We start from the raw sequence: 26,054 nt of genomic DNA, 5'->3' as shown, positions 1-26,054 counted from the left end.
CTGGTGCAGCACAGTCCTGGCACTGCCCATGAGCTTACTGCTGGCAGAAACTTCATTTGCAAACAATTCACCAGCATAAAACAAACTCATCCTCTTCAAGGTGAACACATGTTCCTAAACCAAAGTCGCAGTCATTCTCTGCCTCCAAGGAAGGTCACACTGCCCTTTGCTCACAGGCACAGGACACTGTCAGTGATCCCGTGCCGGCTGTGCCTGGGTGCCGGACCTAGAGAGCAGGAGATCCCGTCCCTGTGCATCCTGCACAGTACTGCTCCATTTGCCTTGTCCCTGTGGCTTAGCAATGCTGGACAGGACTGGTGAGGGGGAGTCTAGACAGCAAATGCTGTTAGGAAGCAACAAATTATACCCTGAGAAGTGCAATTCTGCTGACACTAGGGAAATGCAATGGCAGCAAGGAGGGACTGTCTTCTCCATGTGTCAGTCCTGTTTTTGTGGATGAGGGCAGAGGCAGAAAGAGCAGGAATTTGCTTTCCCTGCCATCTCCTGAGGTGACCCCCCTGTACCCACATGCACATCAGGCACTGTGCTTACCTGCACCTCAGGCTCAGCCATCGCACCTGCGAACCTCAGAAATGTGATATGGTGCTTTGTAGTCCAATTCAGAAATGCCCCTTAGCTGGGACAGTTTCTCTCTGAACCTGAGCATTAGAGCCAAGCCTTCCTGTTCTCCCTCTCTTTCTATTGATTTCCCAATTACCAGTGGCGTCCTTTTTGTGTTAAAAAAAAAAAAGTTAAATGGATCTTAGAAAGATGTTAGTGACTACACCGGTTCCTGTTTCAGAGACAGTTTGTGACTCCCCTGTCCTGGTATAGCATTTCCTATGTCAGGAAAGAACTTGCTGACATAGGAACGTCAAATACCTGCTCTTCTCTGCTTTACTGGTAAAAGCTAATGACAACAGGTATCTATCACAGGGGAAATACAAGGGATGGGAGACGCAAGCTTGTCTTCATGAACCTGCTCAGGGAAAGGCAAACAAATGGTATTTGGGTATTTATTTGTAGATGACAAAAATTATTCTGGGACACCTACAAGGCTAAAGCACAGCCTCAGTCCTTTACTTGTAAATTATGAATTAAAGGGTTTGGTTCACTCGCCCACAACAGGCACTTTTGCTCCCTGTTTTACTTTAGAGCTGAACAAAAAAAATGCCAGTTTCATCACTGAACATGGTGTGGTGAGACACAAAACTGGTGGAAACCCTTTGACTTCAATAGAACTTGGCATGGGCGTAACTGGAGACTGACTTCGGCCCCCTTTGACTTACACAAAAGCAAGTAATACATTTTATTCTCTCCAGGCCAACCTTGCTGAGCCAGTTTGTCCTAGTGAAGTCAATGCACAAATATAATCTGCAAATGCACAAAATTTGCACAATTTGTAAATTCACAAATATACACTGGGCCCAAGCCTTATTCCTATGCCTGAGGCAGCAGAAGGGCAATGTTTTAAACAGCCAGTTGGACTCTTCATTAGATGAAGGGCTCCTAGGCAAGATGACGACAACTTTCACAAAAACACTGACCCTCTCCTAGTGTAGAATATACACAAGAAGACTCAGGAGACACGACCACTAGGCATTGGCCAGTAATTCTCTACTAGAAGCCTGGTCTTTGATTACTTACGATACTCTAGAATAGCTTTGAGTCATCTCTTTGGGGCTAAACTGGCTGTGGAGGTCCCTGTAAGTAATCTAGTGGAAACAGGATGGAGGAACAGATGTGCTAAGATGAAAGACTTTGGAGACACTTTCAGAGTGACAGGAAAGCTCTGGAAATAGTTACATTAAAGAATCAAATTAATTTAACAAGAATGGAGACTCCTGAAGCTCTACCCTGAGCATAATACATTAAAAAACACAGAAGATCAAAGTGTCCTTCTCCTTTGTGGAGCTCCACCTTTGCTGCTTCCAGTGGAGGTTGCACCATGGGGACTGCTGGGACTACTGAAGCAAACACAAGTCACACAGGGCAGCGTTTTTGCCATTTTTCTTCACTGGTATCAGCTATGGGCCCCTCATTTGAGAAAAATGTGTTTTAACCCCCTCCAGGCTCTGCCAGGCTACATCAGAAGGAAGTGAAAGCAACAAGAGACAAGGAAGGTAACACTTATATGGTAAAAAGACCTAAAATTAACACTGTTCCTGAAATGCTGTGAATCTCCTTTGTTTTCTTGGCTCTCGTTCCCTGTCTATTCCTTTGAGAACAGGGGAAGTCAACAGTATCGTAACCCCATAAATCACAGTAACTACCCCTTATACACTCTTCATCTTCCCACACAGCTCAACTTTTTATTTCCACTGTTTTACAGTGATAGGGAGGAAAACCTAATACACTTGGACAGTCATGGTTTTCACCTGAATTAGTCAATGGTGAGATTATTTATAGTGTTCTAGTGTCCATGAGGATACTAATTTTTTTAATATTACTACTACCATGGCCTTGCTTTAAAGACTATAATGCTGGCAGACACCAGCTTTTGTGCTTTCTCACTTTCTCTTGGTCTCACTAATAACGCTCAGTGGGAAGCAGCTTAGTGGTTTCTCCAGAAGGCTTGCTTCCTACCAGGAGATGGGCTTCAGGCAGTACAGATAAACCTAGTGCCCTTTGTCATCCCACCTCATGCCCACAGTGATAGCAACTTTTCAGTGATAGAGAAATGCTTGTGCTGCTGGCCCTGTTAGAGGCAGAGAGTGCCTGCTGCACCATCAGAGAGAGTGGTAAACTAGCTCAGAATCTTTGAAGTATATCTACACCTACGCAAGGAGGCAAGAACAGGTGATTGGGGTATGATTCAGTGTATCATACCCCATGTCCAAGGCACTTTCCACCTCAGCAGGAGTTGAGTTACAAATACTGCTAGTGGAAAGGACTGTGTCAGGCTCAGCCCAGCCCACGCCCAATCTGTCCTTGCTAAGAAAATGAGATCATGGTGCTTGTAATAAAACATGGATTGCTTTGGGTTCTCCCTTACCAGCTCTGCTGCTGTACACATGCAAGAGGGGGTACAGATTATTTATGCATTAAGGCTTAAATAAACTGTGTGGCTGAGAGCTGGGACTTGGCAGTGAGATTGGAGCATGCCTGAATGGATGCTGGGTCCTTATCCTCTGATATACCATGGCCAAGCATGAGAGCCCACACAGGGCTTCCAGGAGCTCCCAGTAGAGCACTGGCTCTTGCTATGGACTCTATAAAACTGCAATTGAAATTGAAACACTCACACCATACAATGCCAGAAGCAAAGGAGAAACTAGTACAAGAAAAGTGGAGACTACAGAAGAGTCTGGAGAAAGAAGAGAACAGATATTATCTCTACTAGAACAGGAAAAAGATAAAAATGCAATAAGATCTCTTAAAGCTTTTCTGGATGAGTTTCCAATTACTGACCCATTACTGATTTGTGACCAAACTTAGTCCCATCTACAGACATATTTATATTGGTGCCCATGGAGCTTATCAGTTATTCAGTTTCTCATTAGCAGAGCTATCCCTCCAGTCATTAGCTGTATCTTCCTTTACCCCCATCAGAATTGAGTATTAAAATTACTAGTCTCATGGAATACAAAAAATGAAAAATACAGATCTGATGTGCAAGAACACAAAAAATGAAAAATGCAGATCTGATGTGCAAGAGTTTTATTTATATTTCCATGGTTTTTAATGGAGAACATAATGTGCTGTTCACAGATCACCCTTCTTCTGTGGGTCAGTCTCATTTAAGAAGGTGATAGAAGATACCCCTTCCTATAAAATCTGTTCCAGTAATAGTGTAATTAGTGCAGTTGCTACTTTAGATACAACATGCAAAAAATTATCTCATGTAACAATATATGTAAACAACTGTTCATACATGTGTCCTGTTTTTTTTTGTTCAAGTGTCCCTGAACCTTTTTCATTGCTTCTTTGCTTCTTGTATGGCCACCTGAGCTCCCATCTTTCTCTTCCATCATTTCAGATCCAGATAAATCCGAGAGAAAAAGAGAGAGAGAGAGAGAGAGAGAGAAAATTACATAACCAGAAAGAAGGAAAAAACAAGGTAAAAAAGGCAAATTAAGATATATTGAAAAAGTGGCTTGACTTACCATTTTACATGAGCAGAATGACCATCAAAGGGTTTAACTCTGTGCAGCAAACTATATGTGAGTAAGGATGCACTATGACCTCTCCTCATGTAAATGATGCTTTGGATTGTCTCACATCTTTTGTGTCTGGATACAGGGAGAATGTGGGTGTCTTGGTGTTAGGGATGACTTCCCCTTCTTGCTCCTTCTCTCTTTTCTCTTTGTTATTTAACAGAACCTTCTTTCTTCTTTCAAAATTGTATGGATTTGTTGATATCCTCATAAATATGTATTCACTGTAAGTATTTTCCCATGGCATTGCATATTTAAAATCTATTCTGAAACTTTATGCAGGAAAAAAAAAGCAGGAGCTATTGGGGTGGAAACACATTTATTATTTTGCAGAATAAATACCACCTACTTCATCTCTGTATATGGCCATTACATACAGGGGATCTGTCACTGTTTGAAATTCCTTCTACACACTTCAGTATTTCTGTGTATATTGGAGGTAGGAGCCACGCACACATGAGCCTGCCAAGCTCAGAAGATGCACAGGTGGAAAGTGGATAAATGCAGCAAACTACAGAAAGTCAGAAGTAGTCATCTTAAAATTGACTTAATAAAACAGAGGGTGCAGTAGGGATAGAAAAAAACAAGCTATAAAACCTTCATTTTCTCTGTTAATCAGCATTAAAATAAAAATATTATAGGAATCTACCTGGTGGAATAAGTAAATTTTTAACACAAATCCTTTAAGTCTTCATATACTCACATGGAGACTATATGTGTTTTCATCATGTGTTAGAAACTTGCCCCTGGTAGTTAATTTTCTTTTCCCAGTCATGTATTTCAAGTTAATTATGTTACTAAAATAACAGAATACACTTTCTAGTAATGTTGGGAGACTTTGAACATATTAGCAGGTCACCTTACCTCCTTTTTTCCTGATTTTTTTTTTTAAGGAAGGGAAATCTAGAAAGTGAGGCAAGATCAAGCAGTGAGTGTACACTCATCCTGTACTTGACTGCAGAACAAAAATGGGAGACCCCAGGTCTTCTGGCCCCAAGTTTGGCACCTTGCCTCTAGAGAGCAGTTCACTGCTGAGTCAAAGACATGCAAATTTGGTTTGGGAGAAAGTGCAAAACAAGGGCTTTGTTCATGAAAGCATGTCTTTAGCTAACTAGCTGTGGCCAGGTTTGCTAACACAGCTACATTCAGTAACATCACTGGAGGGACACCGGCTTGGACTGTGACTGTCTCCAGCACTAAGGGTTCTCTTTATAGTCCGCCCTGAGACCTGAAAGCTGACTGCATACATGACACTCCGCACTGCTCTGGGGCTCCACGGCCTCCGAAGGTACCCACTTATGTCACTTCTATACTGTCTGTTGCCATAGCAGCGGAGGTTAGGGTTTTCGTCAGGTGATGCTCAGCACGCTGTACCTGTCCTGTGGCTACGTGGCTCCACCGAAGCCTCTGAGAGCTTTGTCATTGACTTCACTGGGGTCAAGATTTCACTCCAAATAAAGATCCAGCCCAAAGGCACTAGATACAGCTTTTTAATGAAATCTTGGAGCACACGAGTCCTTGCCGCGGCCTCAACTTTTAGTTTAAAGCACTTCAGATAATTTACTTCTGCTGTCAGGAAGTACCACTCTTAACCCTGAGGTAATGATCTTGCTTCAACTTAGGTGCCTGATATAATGTGCTAGCTTTTTATCTTCAAATATCAAGTGTATTTTCGTTGCATCTCTTGCACAGGCTACGTAGGTATGATGCTATGCAGTAAGGAGAAACAAAATGTGTGATTTTTTAATTATTCTTCTGCTCTTCTATTTTTTAATCTCCAGATGGTCCCTGGAACTGGCGATGTTTTCTTTAGTCTATATATTTCCTGCTTTAATTAGCTTACTTAACCAGTAAGCTTTAATCAGCTTACTTAACCAGCACACATTTAGGAGACACACACGTGATCAGATAATACCAGGTGCTAATGTTTAATTGCTTTCACAAAATTAGAAGCGGATAAATGGTTGAACCGTAATTGAACGATCTTATTAGAAGAGAAGCTGATCAGTGTTGTGACATAACTTGAGAGATTCCCAGGCTTGCATTAATTTCACATCAGCTGGGGCTGGTGTAACGACGGCAAGCACAATGCAATTGCTCTGTTAGAGAGCAAGATCAGAGCTGCATGACTGAGATCTGCCATACATATTTATCAGCTGAGGGGCTGGCACAATTTGTATCACTATCTAAGATCAGTGAAGCAAGCTATTGCTTTGATTTACCACCTCCCAAGCTAAAAAATGCAGCAAGCAGATATTTTTGGGGGATTTTAAAATAAGCCGTATCCCTCCCCATCCCTGTCACTCCCCAGAGTGTGTGTCTGTGAGAAAGGACAGGCGGCCATCAAGAGTGCCCGTTCCTTCAGGAGCTTTGTTGGGAAATGTCAGGTAGTTAGTGCTGAGAGCGGTGGGGATCTGACACACGTTTATACAGATGGGCTGGCTCAAGCAAGTCTGAGGCTTCTCCCTCTTGTACCAAATTCAAAGATTTTTATTGCTCGGTGAAAGATCTGAGCAAGGTTGACTGAAATTCTCAGAACATGCACCCTCCGTGTGTGTTTTACCAGACAGCTGTCATTAACTGGTGAATGGGAATGTCTGGTTTCGGCGTGGCCGTAGTAATTTTACTTGGATGTTAAGATGGAGAGGAGTCATGCAGTACTTACGGGATCCCTTTTTACAAGGCCTGGGTTAGGCACAACAGCAATGAGGTGGGCAATTGTAAACACAGAGTTCAGCACGTAAGAAAAAAACAAATTCTTATGCAGTGTTATCCTTTGACAGCTGAGGCTCCTGAAAAATATGTATCACACGTCGTAAATTAGTATTTTTCTTCTGATATCATTTTAACAAGCTCTTTCTGGCAACAGTCTCTCAAGAATGCCTTTTGGCAAGGCTTAATCAGAAAATACATGCCTTGCATTGCAGCCATAACCTCTGACAAATTTTTGGTTTTGTTTTTACACCTGTTTAGTACCACATGCTTTTTAGACCATGTTGTAAAGAGCTATCTGGCTACATTCTCAGCCCTCGATGCCTTTCTTTGTTTCATGGTAATCGAGATATTAAGTGGTGAAGCAGAACCCTGAGAATTTAGATGTGCATGGTACTAGTAACGAACATCAGGAATAGTGCTTTATAAGTAACTGTTCCCTGGAGACTCAATTTCTCAAATATTCAGGTGAAAGACGTTCGCTACTTTAGGAATTATTAGTGAGACAGGATAGGAACTTGGGGCAGGAATCCCCTTAAATTACAGGGGGATTTGGTATCCTGCATGTTTCTAACTCCAGCTGAGATCCCAAACCAGAAGAGGTTGTTTTCCTGCTCAGAAGGAGCAACAATCTTTTCTGAATGGCTGATTTTGGGGACGGTAGGGGTTCTGCTATTGTGGGTAGCAGAATTTCACAAAAGAAGTTCACAGGCTTCTTGTGCAACCAAATCATGACTGCAGTTTCAGACCTGAACCGTCTCCCCTTTCTAATTCATGCCCAAATCCTCATGGCACCACCTCGGCTACCCTTACGAAGAGAACCATGCCCCCGTGGTGCTCCGTGCCCCCAAGCACAGGCCGGAGCTGGCAGGAGGTGATTGCAGAAAGGCAATTATGGATTGTTAGATAATGCTGTGATGTCTGTATTCAGTGATCACCGAGAGCAAGCAGGCAAAACCGGTAGGTAAAAAACAGCTAAGAGCAAGTACCCATGTCTCACTGAGGCAAGCCTCCCCCTCGGCACTAGGAGTCTTTTGCAGCCTGGAACGGAGCACAGGCTGTGAATTTCTGATGCTCTGCGTGTGGAGGCTAACACAGAATGCACTTTCTTTAAAAGCAGAGAGCTAATCTAACCAACTGAACTCTTTTCTGCTTATTTTGCTTGTTTGTTTATTTATTTATTTTCCTTTTTTAGCTCCTTGGTCACCTGCCACTTATTCTTAGTTCTCCTTACACCTATTTTCTGAGTCATTGGATGGAATTCTTCCTTCAGCTTGAGGTCATCTTTATGGTTATGGTCATCATCATCCTGCAACGCTCATCACTTTTGTTGACCTCCTTATTCACCAAGACACCTTCTTTGGTTCAGGGTGTCCATGAAATGCAGGTCCCGGGGGCTAGGAATGAGAGTATCTCTTTACACTTGCCCTGATTTTATATTCTTCCTTTAGCATCAGTTGTTGGTAACTGTTGAGCACCAGATATGGGGCTAGATGCACTTTCAGTTTGATGCACTGTAGGACAGGATATTGGGCAAAACAGCCCATTCTTTGGAGCTATTTTTCCTACAGTGTGTTCTTGTGCTTATTCTATCTGTATTTGCCCCCAACACAAATCCAGTCTAATGTTCCTTTTCTGCTCCTAAGCTCTGGTGGTATTTATCCAGTCCTGATTCTTCCTTTCTCCCCATTCTCCATCACTATACTTTGCCTATGCTACTGACCCCACTTTTCTTGGGACACTATCATGTGCCCATCTCCCTCTGTCTTTCTCTTCCAGTCCTGGGAACAGGCATCACAGCAATCCTGTTCCCAAGAAATAAAAATTTCCCTGTTAGTTAGAGCAGTGTCTTCAGCTCCTGGCCACAGAGATGCAGACCCTTGTCTCTCCACCTGCCTCTCTACATGACTACTGGTACAGAGAGACAGTCTTTTGTGATAATTTCTGCCAGGTACACGTGCCTCCACTCCCATTCCTGTCTTTCCTCACTGCTCTGCTTGACTTTTGCCAGTCTTACTCCTCTATTAAATGGGACTGTCCTTCACTGCATGTTGCCTTCATCTGTTGGCCAAGCTCCTTTCCCTGCCTGCCTTCCTCTCTTAGTTTTACTCCCGCATTGCTCTCCTACTTTCCTCTCAGTATTCCCCACCTTTTTTCCTTGACTCCAGCTTTCTTGTTAAAGACCCATCTGGATCATTAAGCGTATATTTCCATACTCTCACTTTTTAATTTGACCTTCAGTGTTTGCGATCAAAATGGCATCAGCACCTGCCTGACTCGGTCCACACCGAGAGGAGAACATTCCAGCAAAACCAAAACTCTTACTTCATTCATCCTCTCTGCTGGTTTTGACAATCATATGTAAACTTCTCCTTCTCTAACTTCTCTTAGCTCTCTTCCTGGCCCTCCTCCTGATTTCTTAATCATTCCTTTGTGGTGTTTTTGAAGGCTCTTTGACACCCCCCACCCATCTTTCTGTATGCTCCCTACACTTCATTAATCAGTACGGAAGAAGGCATCACTAAGCCAGTCATCGGGGTCTAAAACTTGTGAGTTTTTTGTGTCACTTTGCCTCTATCAATTGTGTCGCAGAGTTTCAGAGTCTGCTGTGTTTCTTGGGGTTCCCCTGTGTTTCACATCTATCCTATGTCTCCTACATTTCCTTTGACAGAGATAGGTCCTCCTATCTACTCACAGAGTCACCCTTATTTTTGAGTTCTAGCCTCCACTTCTCTATTGCATCTAGGATATTGTAACTTCCAAGGAGCTTTTAGCATTCTTTTCTTCATAGATCTGAGCTGTGAATCTGTCATTTCTTCTCATTCATGAATATCGAGAATACCGATTTTCACGCCCAGACAGTTATTTTCCACCTCCTACCCACTTGTTTAGTTTTCAAATTATTTTCATGCTTTCTACCATGCTCTCCCTTACTCCTGGGGAAAACTCCCAACAAGCTTACACAAATTATCCTTCCACCCATTATCCTTCTTCAACTTCCTTTAAAAGTCCTGGCAACAATTAGACTGTAGGTGCATTCACAACACATCATCTATTATTCTGGCAAATCTAGACTTATTGTACTCCCCATCTGTCTTTATACAAATGTCTTTGTTTTAATAATTCAACTGGAAGTGATTTGGAGCTAGGACTCCTTTTTTTTCTTTTGTGTTTTATCATGTAAGATAATGGGGTCTCAGTTTGCAATTATAAAAATATTGCAATAACGCGATGATGCATGTAACTGTTAGACACTCTACTTCATGAATACTCTGTCTCCTGTTATGAGTTAGTATTGCTTAGTGATGCTCGTCACTACTGATTCAGTATTCCCTTCCGAAAATACTGCAACATCTGTGATGCCAGATCATTATAAATCTTCATACCCAAAACTGAAAGGAAAGGAAATCTCTGCCAGGAAAGACTTATATGTGGGAAATGGCAACCTCTGCAAACTGTTCATTGCCGCCTCTATAGTCAAAGGCTATTATATGACCCCCAAACCATCTCTTGCTATCTGATTGACTGTCTGATCGACAGCTTGCCTTCTATTGAAGGTCAAATAACCTATCACTGTCATAGCCAGATGATAGAAAACAACTGAAGGTAACATGAACCCTGCTCCCATACAGCTTTATTCTCGCTTTCTTATGATTGTGGTTTGGTTTCCTCTTTGTCCTCCCATTTTGCAGTGCTCTATTTTAATTCCTTTCTCTGCTTCTTCCTGTAACCTTTGTGCCATGTATTAGTCATGGAAGGGGAAGGAGAATTGGAGAAGGAAAGAGAGGAGGAGGTGTGTTACTGTCTGGAAGACTGCTGCAAAGATGAGTCTTTCAGCACGGCCTGGGACCGGTCAGGATCGTGCGTTGTCCATGACTCAGAGCTAGGAGTGAGTCAGACAGCCTGATCCTGCCGCAAGAAATCACCTTCTTGGTCCATTTTGGGCAGCCAATTTAACCAGATCCTGTCTTTACTGTCCCAAAGAACTCTGAAGCCTGGGTATAGGATTTTAAATCAGATTAAATTGTGCTCTTCCCAGTTTTGTCAAAGCATTACTGTGGCTGTGGTTTATTCAAGAGTTTATTGGGCAGAGTTTCTAGCTATGTCTGTATACGATTACTGCATGTTATCACAGTCACTCATCAAACTCTGGAAATCAGCAGAATTCACAACCTGTATTTTGGATCCACCTATTCTGAGGTTGTAATCTTACAGAATCTTATAGCCTATGCAAAGTCCAAGCATTTCATGTTCCTATGTTTCCTAAACTCACTCTTGGTGGTAGTGATGTTGGGGGCTTGTTCTTTTACTACCCTTCCTGCCTGGCAGTTGGGGCACAGACATCTAACTGTATAGCTCTAAGATTTATGCCACCTTCTGGCCTCTCAATTTACTAAGCATACCCTTTTCCAGCCTATATGGACACCCTCATCCATGGTGTACCTTTCCAGGGACCAGCAGCGGATGAAGTAACCAGGGAGAAGCTTTGCATAATGTTACTAAGAAAATTACTATTAAAAGGCACACAACCTGAACATATCCATAGATATGTAGCACATATAGATCAAAATTGGGAGCAGAAATAGGCTAAGGTGCCTCATGTAAGATTTAGATTAAATAATACAGGGACTCTGAGGCTAGAACTGATTTAAGCACTGGCACAAGGTATGTGGGGTTTTGTGGAGCACCTTTCACTGCAGATTTTTAGAGCAAGGCAACCATCCCTTGTGCACTAGAGGTGGGGGTTCAGCAAGGGGTTCTTTTTATTCCCAAATTTATGCAATTACTATGCATGTGTAAGCTGGAATCTTGTGTTTGCTATGTGCTAGATGAATTCTACAAATCTTCACATGTGTATTTGTGGCCAAAAAAACACATCTCAGAAATTCAGATCATGAAGTTGATATCTCACAATCCAGCATGTAAAGCTTGTCACATTGCATTGAAGTTTTTCACTTATGCTGCAGAGCATTAAATCTACCAATTCCAAGACATTTAACAAATGCCAGTTAGTTTAGACACATAAAAACTCTGTACTAAAAGAGTCATAGTAAATGTTTAAAATTAAATGTTCATGATAGAAAATGCACTGTGTGTACTTTGTTATGATTCCTTGACCTTACAGATGACAAAATGGAATAGCTGAATGTTTACAGAAATACCCTTTGTTTTAAGTTAAGGCTGCAAGATAAAGGAATAGAAAAAATGACCAATTTTTCCCTTTTCAGACTTGGAAATTTCAGTGTGAAAAACTGCTTTGGAAAATGAAGGTTATACAGAGAATGAATCCTGGTCTTTTTTGAAAATAAGGCATATATACATTCATGATTTGGCATGAGTGGGAAGGTATTAATTTAGAACCTGCTCATAATTCACAGTTACTATTTTGGTCACTAAGATCTGAAAAAAAATGCATTTGGTATATTTGTTAAATTTGAGTTGGGAGATTTGAGGGCTTATTTTTGGCTTTCGTTTTTCTAGAAACATCAACCAAATAAAAACAGATGATAAATTCTGACCTGTATACAAAAGTCATGCTCTTTATCTGTCTGCTGGAAAGATAATTAATCCCTAGAAGTATTCTACACTTCTGGATTGCAAATATGTCTTTGAGCTGCTGAAATAGATTGATGAATACACAAAATAATATAATTTATCTTTCTGAGAGGATGATGATAAAGAAATAACAACTTGTATTTCGGATGCTCATCAAGGGCTCAAATCTGTTGACATTCATGTAGAAAGAAGTTTACTAATACTCTCAGACAGGCCCATTTGTGTTCTGGCATAATTTTAGCTTGAAATAATTTCTTGCAGGCTAAATTACAATCTTGAAACAGTATACTCTTACAACAACAACAGTGATGGACTTTTAATTACTACAGGTCACCGTTACTGTGCAACTATTCTTTCTTAAACTCTGTAAAGAAGCTTGTGGAGAAAAAAAGATTTTTTTTGTGTTCCCTTTTCCTTGTATCCTTGACTGCTCAAAGAATACTGCATTCTTCGAAGAGTTTGGGGTTTTTCTGTATTCTTGAATGAGGTAAGTTTTTTGGCAATAAAAGTCCATCAGGTTATAACTGTGTGTGTTATTTATTCAGAAGCATTTGTAATTGTTTCTTATATTACTTTTACTTTGTTTCCCAGTGTGCAGCGTGGGGAATACTCCTTCCCATCCTTGGAAACCTTTACCCAAGTAAAGTTGGAAAACTTTACCTGGCCTTTTAGATTACGTTGCAGTTATCTCCAGATATACCCTACTGATGGTGAGCATTTCCCTGTCTCTGGTCATGAACTGATGGTCTGGCTGTCTGATTACAAGTAACTGATGCACCTTTGCTGAAATCAGTATGATACCATCCCATTTGGGTCATTATACTGGATGTATCATTCTGTTTCATCAAAGTATCTGTGAATGGACATTACAACCCTGATTTCTGAGTGTGCTATCAGTCTGGGAAGTTTGCAGTTTATAGTAATGTTATGACAGTGAAATACCTTAAAAAGATTGCTTAAGAGCTAGAAGAATATAGCTTATGCAAGTCGTCATAGCTCTGGATGTACAATAGCTCAGGATCTTGTCCAGTGTTTATTCTCGAATATTTTCCCCAGTGCCTTTGATGTCTTCTACTGCTTACCATTTCCCTGAGCTAAAAACCAAAGGCTGTTCCCAGACAGCCCTTCATTACCGATTGCAACTGAAGCTGTGACTATGTCTGATGGCAAATCTGAGCTCCCTCTGCTCCTTTGCTGCAGACACATTATAATATGTAGTGTGCAGACAGGTTCACTAAAGGACAAGATTTAAATGCTCTAGTTAATTTGCCATACAGTAGCTGCAATGCTTTCAGTGAATATCAATTTAGTCTCCTCTAAAGTTCTGATACAGCACATCGCTATTTTTCCTTTTAATGATGATGACAGGCTACACACTAGTGTCAGATTCACGCTTAGTGCTGAGTCCTGTGAGCACCTACTCAAGTCAATAGCTCAGTCCTTCAGCATCGGATGAAGGTATTCCCGATCTTCAGGAGCTGGGGGATCCAAGCCACTGCCCTATGCAGTCACTGCACCTGCCAGGGGCTGGATGTGCCCTTCAAGGAACAATAGGCAACTAGTAAATGAAGGGCCTTACCACATTCCCAGTTACATCATTTCCCTATAGGCTGCACTTTTACACCAGTCTTGATAAATATGACAGCATGATCTTGGCTACACACCACTGGGAGATGTCCCAGTGGCAAGATGACCCTGTGCTGAAACTTTTTTACCAGGATTATACAAAAAGGCACTCAGAAGAGCTGTTTCTCACTGCCATGTCCCCTTCCAAACTTTTCTTTGGTTACCACTTGAGATCCCTCAGGGAAAGAAGAGAGAGTGTCTGTAAGAAACACTTACTTGAAATAGAAGAAAATTGCCAAGGAAATCAACAGGGATGTTATAGACAAAGCATGGCCAACGATCGCCATATAATAAAGTATGAACGCCATCTGCAATTAACAAAAAGAAAAGGCAAACATGAACACTTTGTAGGCACTCAGGTTTTTTTCTCATTGAGGAAGAATCTACAAAATCAACCTCCCATTTTGTATTCCTTTTCTTTCAAAGGTTCTTTTTCAATATACTTTTAATATCAGCAATCTATTAAATAGCATGACTCATGGTCTAAAGATGAGATAAGTGTTTCTTACATGAGTTGATCTGTTTCTGCTGCACTGAAGTAACTGGCGAGATCCCTGCTCACACTATGCGTCACTAACTTCCCCAAGCTCTAGGAGAGCACAGCAGACATAACACATTCAGACTTTCAAGAAGTCCATGACAAGTTCCCACCAAAAAAAAAATTAATAAAGAAAATAGGTTGCCGCAGGATTGGTAGAAAGCTTTTATGGTTTGAAAGCAGATTAAACAACAGGGAACAAAAGCTTAATGGTCACTTTTGGAGATGAGTCAGTGGTAAGGTGCCCTTGGGACTGGTATCAGGGCTGGCTTTTTGTTCAACATATTCATCAGTGACCTGATGCAGAGAAATCTCTACGTTTCCAGGTGATACTTAGGTCTTCCAGATAATAGTGAGGGACTCCAGAAGGGCCTTACATAACCGAGGGGACAAGAAGATGCTATGTGAGCTTTAATACAGAAAAAAATGGGGTCATATACCTAGGGATAAATGATCTAAACCCTGCCTACACAATGCTGAACTCAGAACTGGAAACCAAACTCAGGAAGGAGATCTTGGAGCCATCCTGGCCAGTTCTCTGAATCATTGGCTTACTGTGTAATGACAGCCAACAAGTCAACAAAATGTTGGATATCATCTGGAAAGGTACTGAGGGTAGAACATCATTATGCCTCTGTTTGTTTAAACTTTACATCGCACATTTTAAATGCATGTGCGTTTCTAATCTCCACACCTTATAGACATGGAAGGGCTAACAAAGGTACAAAGAAGGCAACTAAAATAACTGAGAGAGTAACTGTGTTATGACAAGTGGGTATAAATGCTGGGATTCTCACCTTGGAGAGAAGTCAGATGGGGCTTATGGCTAAGTCCTACAGAGTCATGAAAGCAACAGATGAGATGAAAATTATCCTCAACTCCTACCACACTAGAACAGCACACCCTGAGACAAATTCTGGTTCACATTGGTATGAACCTTGCTATTGGGCAACTAGATGGTCTTACAGTGCTGTGAAGCCTGTATGCGCAAACAGATAATTGGGCTTTTGCTTTGACTATTATCAGTGAAATCTAAGATAGGCCTATCCATATTTTGTATGCCAACAGTGAAACAAAATCGCAGGAGGGCACCTGGGCTGCAGAATGCTGCGATATTTAAATGTCATACTTTGGTCTCAGCCAAGCTCTGAAGCATAATCCAGCTGTCAGAAGACTGCAGGAGGCTAAATGGTATGCCAGGCTTCACCATTGCCTTCTTTTCTGAAAGCACTAATAAGTATCAGCCTGTCCTGAAAAAAAGACTAGATAGCAGGCCTTAGTTCCTCTGCTGGGTTTATTTTCCTTTCAGCTCCACTTAATTCATTTTTCTTTTGTTATGCAAGAGCAATTTTCCTTTTTTCATCAATTAGATTAATTGCTTTCTGTAGCCCTAAGTTTTGCTGCTCACATCTTTTTGGTGTTTCCAAGTAATTTTAAACTTTCATTTGAAAACAAATATAAATAAAATTCAGAAAACAAATCCATTCCTCTTAGCAAAGGTGCACATCTTACCTAGTTTGTTCTTCAGTCGTTTTACAACTTTGGAATCAGCTCCTGCTTTCATTAACCTAAGTGGTGGTGGCCTGATTCAGATTTAAACCAAAGTCACATTTATACCATCCTGACCATGTACAACAGACATGATCTGAGTATAAATATCATTCACCAGGTTATGGAAATCTATGCATATTTACTGCAAATACCCTCGGTCTCCTAGTTTTCCTTCACAAAGACTAACCACAACATTGCTAGTGAGTGCAAATGCTTGACAGCTTGCTCTGAGAGCACCAGCAACCCCAGAGAGGGAAGACCAGAGTGCAGAGAAGATGAGACAGCTTTCTGAATACAGAGTAGTGGGAGAGGTTTTTACCTGCATGCGACATTTCTCCCACTCCATACTAAGTGGTTGCTGTGGTTTTTCATTATATTAGATTGATATAATTTTTAAGCCTGAATTTAATTTACAGATGAACTGTTCAAAAATATGTTGGTTTGCTGCCTATCCTGTGTACAACCCTTAGCTTGAAACAGCTAGAAGTAGGAAAGGCTTCCAGATAGCTACATGCAAGTCTATGTGCATCCCAGAGGACTCTTGTTTATTCAAACTACTTTTCAGTGTACAACTGCTAAATCAGTTTACCTGTTTATCTGGGACTCAGCAATAGCATTCTTGATTACTCCATGTAAACTTACTGTGGTAACTGCTCAGAAAAAGCTTTCCAAGAATAACAACGAAGACAGATCAGAATGGACTGAACTCTCAGCTAACAAAGCGTATGGTCTATCACTGCATTTTTAAGAACTAGCTGCAATATTTTTTTTTAAGTGATCTGTCTCAGGATTATAGCATATTGGAATTTCCAGTTAACTTCAAACAAATAACGAACTATTTTATTAATTTCTGCACTCTTTGAAATGGCAATCTGTCATGACCCTTCTGACATATAGGACTTTTAACACGCTGACTCACCAAATTTTTAGCTTATGCAGATCTTTTTCACCCTGGGCTTAGAAAACTTCTAAAAGAAACACCTGAATGTTCTTTTTTGTTCCCCTAGAATTCTTCACTTGAGGAAAGAGAACTCTCTAATAGGAATACCTCCTACTCAGTTAATTATATTATCCATAGGTACATGGAAATAGTCTACAAATGAAGCATAGTCCTGTTTTTGAGGACTTGGATTAAAGGTCATAGTCTAACTTGGCATTCTGTAAAGATAGATTCTTTCTGCATTTTCCACTATTTTTTGTTTCAGAAGAATCTTGATGTACGTATAATTTTCCTTTGTGTTCTATCTGCACTTTGCTTGAATGATGTTCAAAACTTCTGGAAGGCATGGATAATAGGTAACAGAACTACATTTTTTGCCTCCCTACATGGGCCAACATCTGGAAAAATTATATTTTTATGGTGCTTCCATTTAATGCCTTTGTGAGCTCAGATTGTTACTATTATTCTCTCCTTGTCACATAGGTGAGCCCTGTTTTACCACGATGGTTCCTCATGCTGCAAAAACTTTTAGAATTTACCTCCTGCCTAGTCCAGTAGACTTTTCCAAGGCACTTTCAGCTGGATCATTACTAAATATAACCACATACTGCTTTTTGGCTGCATAAAAAAAGATCCTCCAACACAAACCCCAAATCAAATCACTTTTTGACTCTTTTCCTTCCACAATTCCAAACAGTCACAAATTATCCTGTCACAAATCTGTAATCAGATTTTCCTGGAGCTCCACTCACATTTGAGAAATATGTTTATTTTCATGAGCTTCCCTAACTTAATTTTTTTTAAGCTTTTCTCAGATTTCTCTCTCCTTGTTTCTTTTGGTGCTCTTATATTTAGTTCTCCTTTTTCAGCTTAGCGACTTCATTTTGGAAATATTGATGCAAATGCTTAATTCATTATTGTAAATAGTCTCAATGATTTCAGTCAAACTGTTAAAGTTAAATGTGTTCAGGCTTGCAGGATTTTCTGGATTAATGGTACCTTCATAAATATTTATTTTCAAAGGGAGTGAGTACAGGGTGATATTCTTTGCTTAAGAAAAATAATTTTAACTTATGTTAATATTTCTAGCCCTGCAGAGAAGACATTAACAGCTTGGAAGCTACTTGTTACAGAAAGCAAAATCGAAATTCTAAAGGATCATTTAGTTGGACAATCAGGGAAAATCATAGGAATTAAAAAATGCATTTGAAAAATAGTGCAAAACTTGTTGCATGAATTGCCACTAAATTATCCACCCCGTAGCAAACCTATATTTAGGTTTGAGCACTCCACAAATAATTTTAATAAGCTAAAATCATGAGGACAATGCTCTTAAATTCTTGTGCAACAAATAAAGCTAAAAGATGAGGACTATTCTGACCTCTCTCATATGTGTCTTACTGCTAGCCCAGCCCAAAACCATTCCCAAACAATCACTGCCTTTTTAACTGTAGCATACCTTCAATTTTTCAGAGGTGAAAGAGTTGCACAGGGTATAGTTGGACCAAGTTCGGTTGCTCTCAGGATGGCGGAACCAGTTTCCAGTTTCATCACAGTATTTTGAAGCCCTCTCTGATGATAAATTGCAAAAATAGTTACTTTAGCATATGCATATTACACATTTAAAAATCCATAAAAAAGAATGTCTGTGTTTGGAAATAAAAAGCCTGTGTAACAAAATCCAAAGGATTTTCAACTTGTGCAATTAATATACATTTGTCTGTTTTGTTTTTTTTTTCTCAGAGATTTATCTGATGGTATACTTGTAATTTATCTGTCTCCTCTTGTCTTGAGTGAATGCAGTGAAGTATATATGCCCAGCCTTCATTCAGATGCAACTACTTATGTAATAATAATTCATTTAAAAGGCTGTTGAAAGCTGTTTATGGAAAAGAAAGTAACATCAGGCCCCGACACCAAACCTGAAGAAAGTGTGCAGGGTTTCAGGTATGAAGGGAAATAATTAGTTAAAAACACTGGGTAGAGAAAGGGCAGCAAGCAGTGCAAAGCAGAGCCTGGGTGCCGGAGACGGCGCCAGCCCCAGCGCCAGCCATGGGTTTGTGCAGCGGGGTGGAAGAGTCCTGCCCAGCGTCCCTGCCAGCTCGATCCTGCCGGGGTGAGCAGGAGCACTGCTTGTGTTCCTCTGAGGCTGCAGAGCACGCAGGCACCGGGAGAAGCGGCCTGACAAACAGTTTGGCGCAGGTCCCACCTGTCCAGTTTAATTTAAAATGGCTGCAGAGTTCTCTGTTTAAATAATCTGATGTGTGTTTGGCCTCTCCACGTGTGTCTCTGGTGATGATTCCTGTGCCGCAGGTGGCTCTGGCATCCTTCCCAAAAGCCCTGCCTTACGCATCGCTCTCCAGGCTCGTGCTCCTTCGCACGCACCCTTTCACTGTGGCGGGGGGACGGTCGGGGCTTCAGCACCGTACAGCTCGGAGGGATGCCTGGAGCCGCAGGCGTGTGCTGTGCCTGTGTCCTCCCGGCCATGCTCACATCTCTGCCTGGGAAACATGGGACCCTGAGGCGCAGAGCGTCACTCCTAATCACCTGCCAAGTTTTGGACTAGTTCCTTTGGCCTTCCCTCAAGCATTAGCCACATGGGAGTCGCTGGAAAGTTTGCCCGAGTAACAAAGGCAGGATAAGATCAGAAACTTAAATTATTTGATGTTTTCTTAGGTAGTGACACAGCCGTTTATTTATGAAAAACACAGTATTCCAAGTCTGACTTTTTAGATAGTCTAAAAAGTCTATCTTGACTTCCCTTTGCCTATTCTAGCTTTATAATTTTATTGGCTTTATACATAGATTACCAGCATTTCCAGTCAATACACTTTTACAGAGCCAATTATCATTTGAACATACCCATTTTCATTTTTTGTTTCCAACATTTGCATTTATTTTTCTTAATCAGCTCTGATGATTAATCAGTCTATTAATTTGGAAGATTCATATTCTCTCCATACACCCAGAAAAACAATCGCTCATGCTGGCAAAGTAAGGATTGTATAGACTAAGCTATCTTCCTCTGACTAGAAATACACTTTATATAGTGCCATTGGAAAAAAAAAAAAAAAAAAAAGACAATCCTCCAGAACACAGCATACTTTTGAAATTACTGTGAGTTTCAAATCATTGTTTTGGGGCACTTGTTGAAAATCAATACGTGCATCAACAACACCAAGAGGAACAGTACATGTTATCTCAGCCTTCCATCGCTGCAGCTTGGAGATAATCTCAGGCTGCCTGTGTAGCAATGTTCCCGTTGTACTCGTTGCCAGATATTATCTAAAGCTGGAAAAAGTTTTCAGTCATAGATAAAAGATTAATGGTTATGCTACCACGGAACACAGCGTACAAACATCTTACCTACTATCCCATGCACTCTGCAAAGCACACGGCTTTTGTTAATATGCTATAGAGTATAACGGTAATATCATCTATCATCTTTGTACTTTAGTGCCTAGGTCGGCACTCTGCCGAAGTTTAATGTGGCCTCTGTAAGTCAGAGACAAACCTGTTGCCTCATACCTTTCTTTCAAGCCAGACAAACACAACTGATCCTAGTCTGGAAGCAGCCATGGCCCACAGATTTCTTGCTGTGATGTTGTCAGAATATGGGGCTGGGGGATAAGCCTCCCTACTGTCCATCCCAGTGACTCAAACAGGTCAAACGCCTCTTCTATATCTACGATTTTATACAGAAATAAAGCTGCAAGTCTGTAACCCAACCACTGTTCTACTGCAAGTTATTCTACAGTGGCCCAGTAGCAGGTGTGGGATTATGAACCCGGGCACGTGTTGGTTTTTATGCTAACCAGAAGAATCTAGGAAGCTCTGAAGAAATACACAAATGTGTAAGGATGGGTAAGGCAATACTAGCAAGGCAAAATGGAAGTGTGTGCTTTAAGATTATTCAAATACGATGTAAACACTAATTTTTTAGGCTCTGTCTGTACCCTATGAGCTTGGATAGCGCACCACTTGGGCATCACATTATTCCTCAAGTGGAGGAACAGTGACATTGTGTGGGATTTGTCTCACCTGACTTTAGCAACCTCAAAGTTATGCAATTCATAGGCAGTTGTGCAGGCTCTCTGTAGTTAGCTTAGAAAGACAGACACTTCAAGAGCTGTCTGGGAAAACTGGGTAAGAGAAATCTTGTCCACATGGCAGTAGTGAAGTGTCTAAAAAGATTAACCAGTAGTAATATTTTTGCATGTGGTATTGCTTGTGCTACCAATAGCGCTTTTATGTATCGTATTTTAATAAAAACAACTCGGTCATTTATATGTAACAGTTATCTTAACCCAATAATTCTGGAACAAACATGATAGCTCTATCAGTCAGGTTTTTTACAATTAGACCAACTCTATAGCTAGCAGATGTTAAAAGAGTCCACACCATTTTTTTTATTTATTGTTGAGTTATAAGCTGGAAGTAGAAAGAAGTTTTCCTCTGTTGCAGTGCATGCTCAGCACATACCAGACATTGGATTCTTTGCCATTGTTTGGATAGACCTGTGTAGTACTTAGTTTTGCAGATGAGGGAATAGCTGACGTAGCACATCTGATTTACTTACATCCTCAGTAAAATATTCTAGAAGAAAATTTTTCAAAACCGAAACAATCATCTGATATAATACAATGGAGACCCTAGAAAACTTCAGTTCCAGTGTCCTAATAAGTGAAGAGTTACCACTATCATCAGAATGCCTCAGTCAGGAGAACTGGAATCTGCATAATAAAGTCATATTGTGCACCGTGGGGATAAGAACTGATTTTTAAAATACAGCTGTCAAGCTTGCTAAGAAGCAGGACAGAAATATACAGAAGGGTAGGAGGAAAAGAAGCAGCTGGACAAAGAGTTCGGGTTTGTTTTATTTATCACTGTCTAAATGATATCCCTTCAAGACAGGAAAATAGGACCAGCAGAAATACAGAGCTGGCTTTTTTAGACAGAGTCAGGAAATTTGCATTTGTGGCAGCAAGAGAAGGGCTCTCCCAGACCCAGCCCTCCCTACGCTGCTCCCTGGGGCTCCTGCCTACCGAGGATGCTGCTCCTTGCCCGCCGTGAGCGCAGGCACGTCGTCCTGCCGAGGCACAGCGCCGGGTGGGAAGGAGCACACGATGGACTGGGTATGTGGAAGGGAGACCACGGTCGGGAAGGTGCTTGAATTAGGGGATGCCTGAGGCAGCGGTCTCCCTGCCTGCCGGGAGCCAGGGGGTGGAAGGAGCCGCAGGTGCTGCTGCGACCCAGAAGGTCTCTCGCCCTCCCTGGTTTGTGGAAGGCCATGATTCCTCGTCTGCAATGACTGCTCTTGTCAGCTTGGCAACCCGCTCAGCTGAATGCGTCGTGCATTTCGCCAGCTGTCAGAAGGGTGCGCCTGTGTCCCTCAAATCCGGTCCCTTGTGGTCATAGGCATCACAGCCGGTAAATCCAGAAGGGTCTGCAAGAGCTATTCAGTCTGTTCCCCCTTCTCCTGCATGGAGCATTTACCCTGATTTCTCTAAAGACATTTTGTAAGAAAGACAAAGCAATTCAGAGGCCGCAGTATGGCACAAGAAGAGAGCTGCAGAGATACCGCAGTGCCTCTGCCCCCTCTGCCACCGTGATCCACGCTCCAGAGCAAGGGGACCTCACATACTACATTCCTATCAAACTCAATTCCTAGCAATTTCAGCATGACCTGGAACCATTTCAAAGGGATTACACCAAAGATTAACCTGGATAAAATATGAATATAAAATACAATTCAAGAGAAACTGTGCAAGTTGCCTGAATAGGGGAGTATAAAACAGCCCTGCTCAGAGCTTCACAGTCAGGAGCGGATGAGACAATGAATTTCCTGCTGTCACTGCAGTTAAAGCAGTAGGTCTCGGTATGTTTTCCAGACAAATTGATTTGGTTTTATGCATTATCACATTGCATGTGACAGTCACTGTGAGAAAGAGATTGCTACAAGAGGCAACAGTTGTTTATTGAAAAGGACAAAGTTGTCACAGCTTGTAGAGACAGGTTTCTGTTTGTCTGTTAGCTTTAAGATACTAATTTCCTTTCGCAGAATAGAGCTTCCTCAGGTGGGAAAGAAGTGTGGGAAGCCCTAGCTAACTGAACAGACTAGATTATTGCAGTGGTCCTTCCTTCTTTCAGAACACAGATTCATAGAATCATAGAATCATAGAATATCTCAAGTTGGAAGGGACCCATAAGGATCATCGAGCCTAACTCCCTGCTCCTCACAGGACTACCTAAAACTAAACCATATGACGAAGAGCATCATCCAGATACTCCTTGAACTCTGACAGGCTTGGTGCCGTGACTGCTTCCCTGGGGAAGTTCCAGTGACCGACCACCCTCTCAGTGAAGAACCTTTTCCTAATGCCCAGCCTGAACTTCCCCTGACGCAGATTCATTCCATTTCCTCATTCCTGTCGCTGGTCACCAGAGAGAGGAGATCAGCACCTACCCCCCCCCGCTGCCCACCTTGAGGAAGTTGTAGAGTGCGATGAGGTCACCCCTCATTTTGATTTGATATCATAATCTAAATCAAGGAAATACACATTCCATTTATAGCTCTCTGAAGAGCGCTCTTCCAAAGACTGCCAGTGGGAATGTAAGGAGCACACCTTTCACAGCAATTCTCCAAGCTCTATCTGAGACAGTTTCTTTGACCTGTCCAGACACTATGTAGACAGCCAGTACCCCCATCTAGGCTAAATCTGAATTTTTCATATAATACATCATTCTCTCTAAGATTTGGTGCTCCTTTGTTTGCCTAATCAGCTTTTCACATGTTTAACAGCAAGACAAGAAGTAAAAATTACAATAAAATATTCTTCATTGTTACTATGCTTGACAGCCTGTAATTTTGAGTAGCTGCTATATCACTTAGGTTCCACACATGCACAGAACAAGGAAGACACTGCCTTCTCCACCTGGTTCCCTAAAGAAGGAGATCGACCATCCACTCCCTATCCCTCAGGCAAAGTAAAGCAATTATTTCCAACCTGGGAACTCTTTCACTTTTAAAATGTCTTCAAAATTAAGAAATGGGACTTCACCATCACCAGTATTGGCTCCCTAAACCCAGACCTCAATAACAACTTTCTTGGCAGAGAATGTCAGAGCCAGTGGTAAGTCACAGCATTTTGTATCTCCTACCATTCTTGAGCTTTGTTATAAAAACAATACAGAAGTACAGTTTCAAGACAAGCTCATGTACTTGTAGAGAGAGGAGGGCTTTACCTCCTTTCAAAGCACTTTACATCTAGTAAGATTCCTATCTAGTAAGACATTCTAGACATTCCTATCTAGTAAGAACTGATGTAAGTTCACTGAAATAAGTGGGACTACATCTGGTAGTTAATTGTGAAGTTGTCAGATATAAAACGAAAGGGGCACTGAGCATCTTCTCCATCAGTTTGCTTCTGGATCCTTTTCTCCAGAATATGATTTCACCTTATTTACACTCTAACATACTCTAGCAATTTCTTCTTGGCATCGATGCTGAATGTTGTTGGGGGTTCAGATATAGAGAGCTGGTATACAGCACCCACAGGTGCAGATGGAAGGAGGATCTGATCCTATGCTGTCAGATAATGTTTCACTTTTCCAGTTACAAATGACGTACCTATCAAAGCATAAAAAGAAAGCTGAATGACAACATTTTATTCCAGACTCAAAGCTATACACAGCCTCAAACGAAAGTAACTAAGCCATCAGTGAGCTGATACACAGTGGTTCTGCAGATCTCAGTGCAGCCCAAAGCAGCATGGCGTGAAATCCTTGTTTCAGAAGTCCATAGAGTTATTTGCATGCCTAAAATACATGCTGAGGTGGTTTGATACCACAGAGACTTAAAGGGAAGGAAATCTGATAGGCACTGCAGTTTTCATCTTGTAAAATCATTGTTCTTTAGGATGAATTTTCTGTTTCTCAGTAGAAAATCTAGCTGTATTTTTTTTAACAGGCATACGTTACCAAAGGAAATAATGACTTGTGACACAAAATCTGACAGACTTCTCAGGGCAGCTGAACCTGTGCTTTTGGCCACCTGTAAGTGTCAGCCACTTCCATTAGCAGTTGAAAGACTTCTAGTCATCCCCACGACTTCTTGTCTCCTTCCTACTTCATTAAGTCCCAGTGTGACAATCAGCCACCTGTAAAGCAAAGGCTGGCTACCTGCTGGTGTGATGCTGCAGCTGTAATAGGTGCTGGGGAACTCAACAGCTACTCTGGGAAAGCGGCTCTGGCTCAACCAGGAGATGTTGAGATGCTACCAAGCCAGGGAAACAGTGTTGACTGACCAGGATGCAGGCAAAGAGGCTGACAGAGGTGCTGACAAGGAGAAGAGAGATGTGCCAGGGGAAAATACTGAGTCCAGAAGACCATGGGTACTGTTCCTAGACAGGACAGCAGAGAGAACAGCAGGAAATTAATTGCTGGAGGAGGCTTTTCCCCCTATGGCTGTGTACAGAGAACAGGAATACTAAAAAATTCCCAAATCTGCAAGTTTTAAAGCATGGCAGAAAGAGTAACTGCAGTATGCACACACTGTGGGCCAGGCTCTGCAGCATGCATCTGTACATTAAGGATTGATTTGCAATCAGCCGTATGAGCCACAGACCTTGGCATTAATGACCATTAATAAGTGGAGTGAGGTGCTTCTCCACGGATGGCTTCAAGTGTTACTTTGAAGAGTGTTTTTGTAGTGGAGCAATTAGTTCAGAAGAAGTCACTGGAGACAAGCGGGCAAGTGGAAAAGCTGGGAATAGGTGGCTTGGGAGGGAGCAGGAGAGTGGCTCTGTAATCACGCCCATGCACTGAGGGATGAGGCCCTCGAGTCGTGGGGAGACTTTTGTGGTCACAGGGCTGCCCAACACCACCTTTCACAGGTATTAGCTCAATAGCGCATGGAGTGTACATAAACTAGGACTGTTAGTGCCACAAATTTTTTCCTATGAAAACCATGGAA

General features: G+C 41.6%; 1 protein-coding gene across 1 annotated transcript in view; it reads right to left on the bottom strand.

Moving 5' to 3' along the window:
- CALCR (calcitonin receptor) overlaps nucleotides 1-26,054 on the bottom strand; it is a 174,065-nt gene that overhangs the window by 33,997 nt on the left and 114,014 nt on the right. Inside the window, exons 5-7 of the mRNA XM_072851497.1 lie at nucleotides 18,540-18,652; nucleotides 14,268-14,359; nucleotides 6,823-6,949 (exon numbers count right to left, since the gene is read on the bottom strand). Coding sequence (XP_072707598.1) covers nucleotides 6,823-6,949; nucleotides 14,268-14,359; nucleotides 18,540-18,652 — 332 coding nt within the window. The remainder of the gene's footprint in view (nucleotides 1-6,822; nucleotides 6,950-14,267; nucleotides 14,360-18,539; nucleotides 18,653-26,054) is intronic.

Source organism: Ciconia boyciana, chromosome 2 (genome assembly GCF_034638445.1).
Source record: "Ciconia boyciana chromosome 2, ASM3463844v1, whole genome shotgun sequence".
NCBI lineage: Eukaryota > Metazoa > Chordata > Aves > Ciconiiformes > Ciconiidae > Ciconia > Ciconia boyciana.
This window is presented reverse-complemented; position numbering and strand designations above follow the sequence as displayed.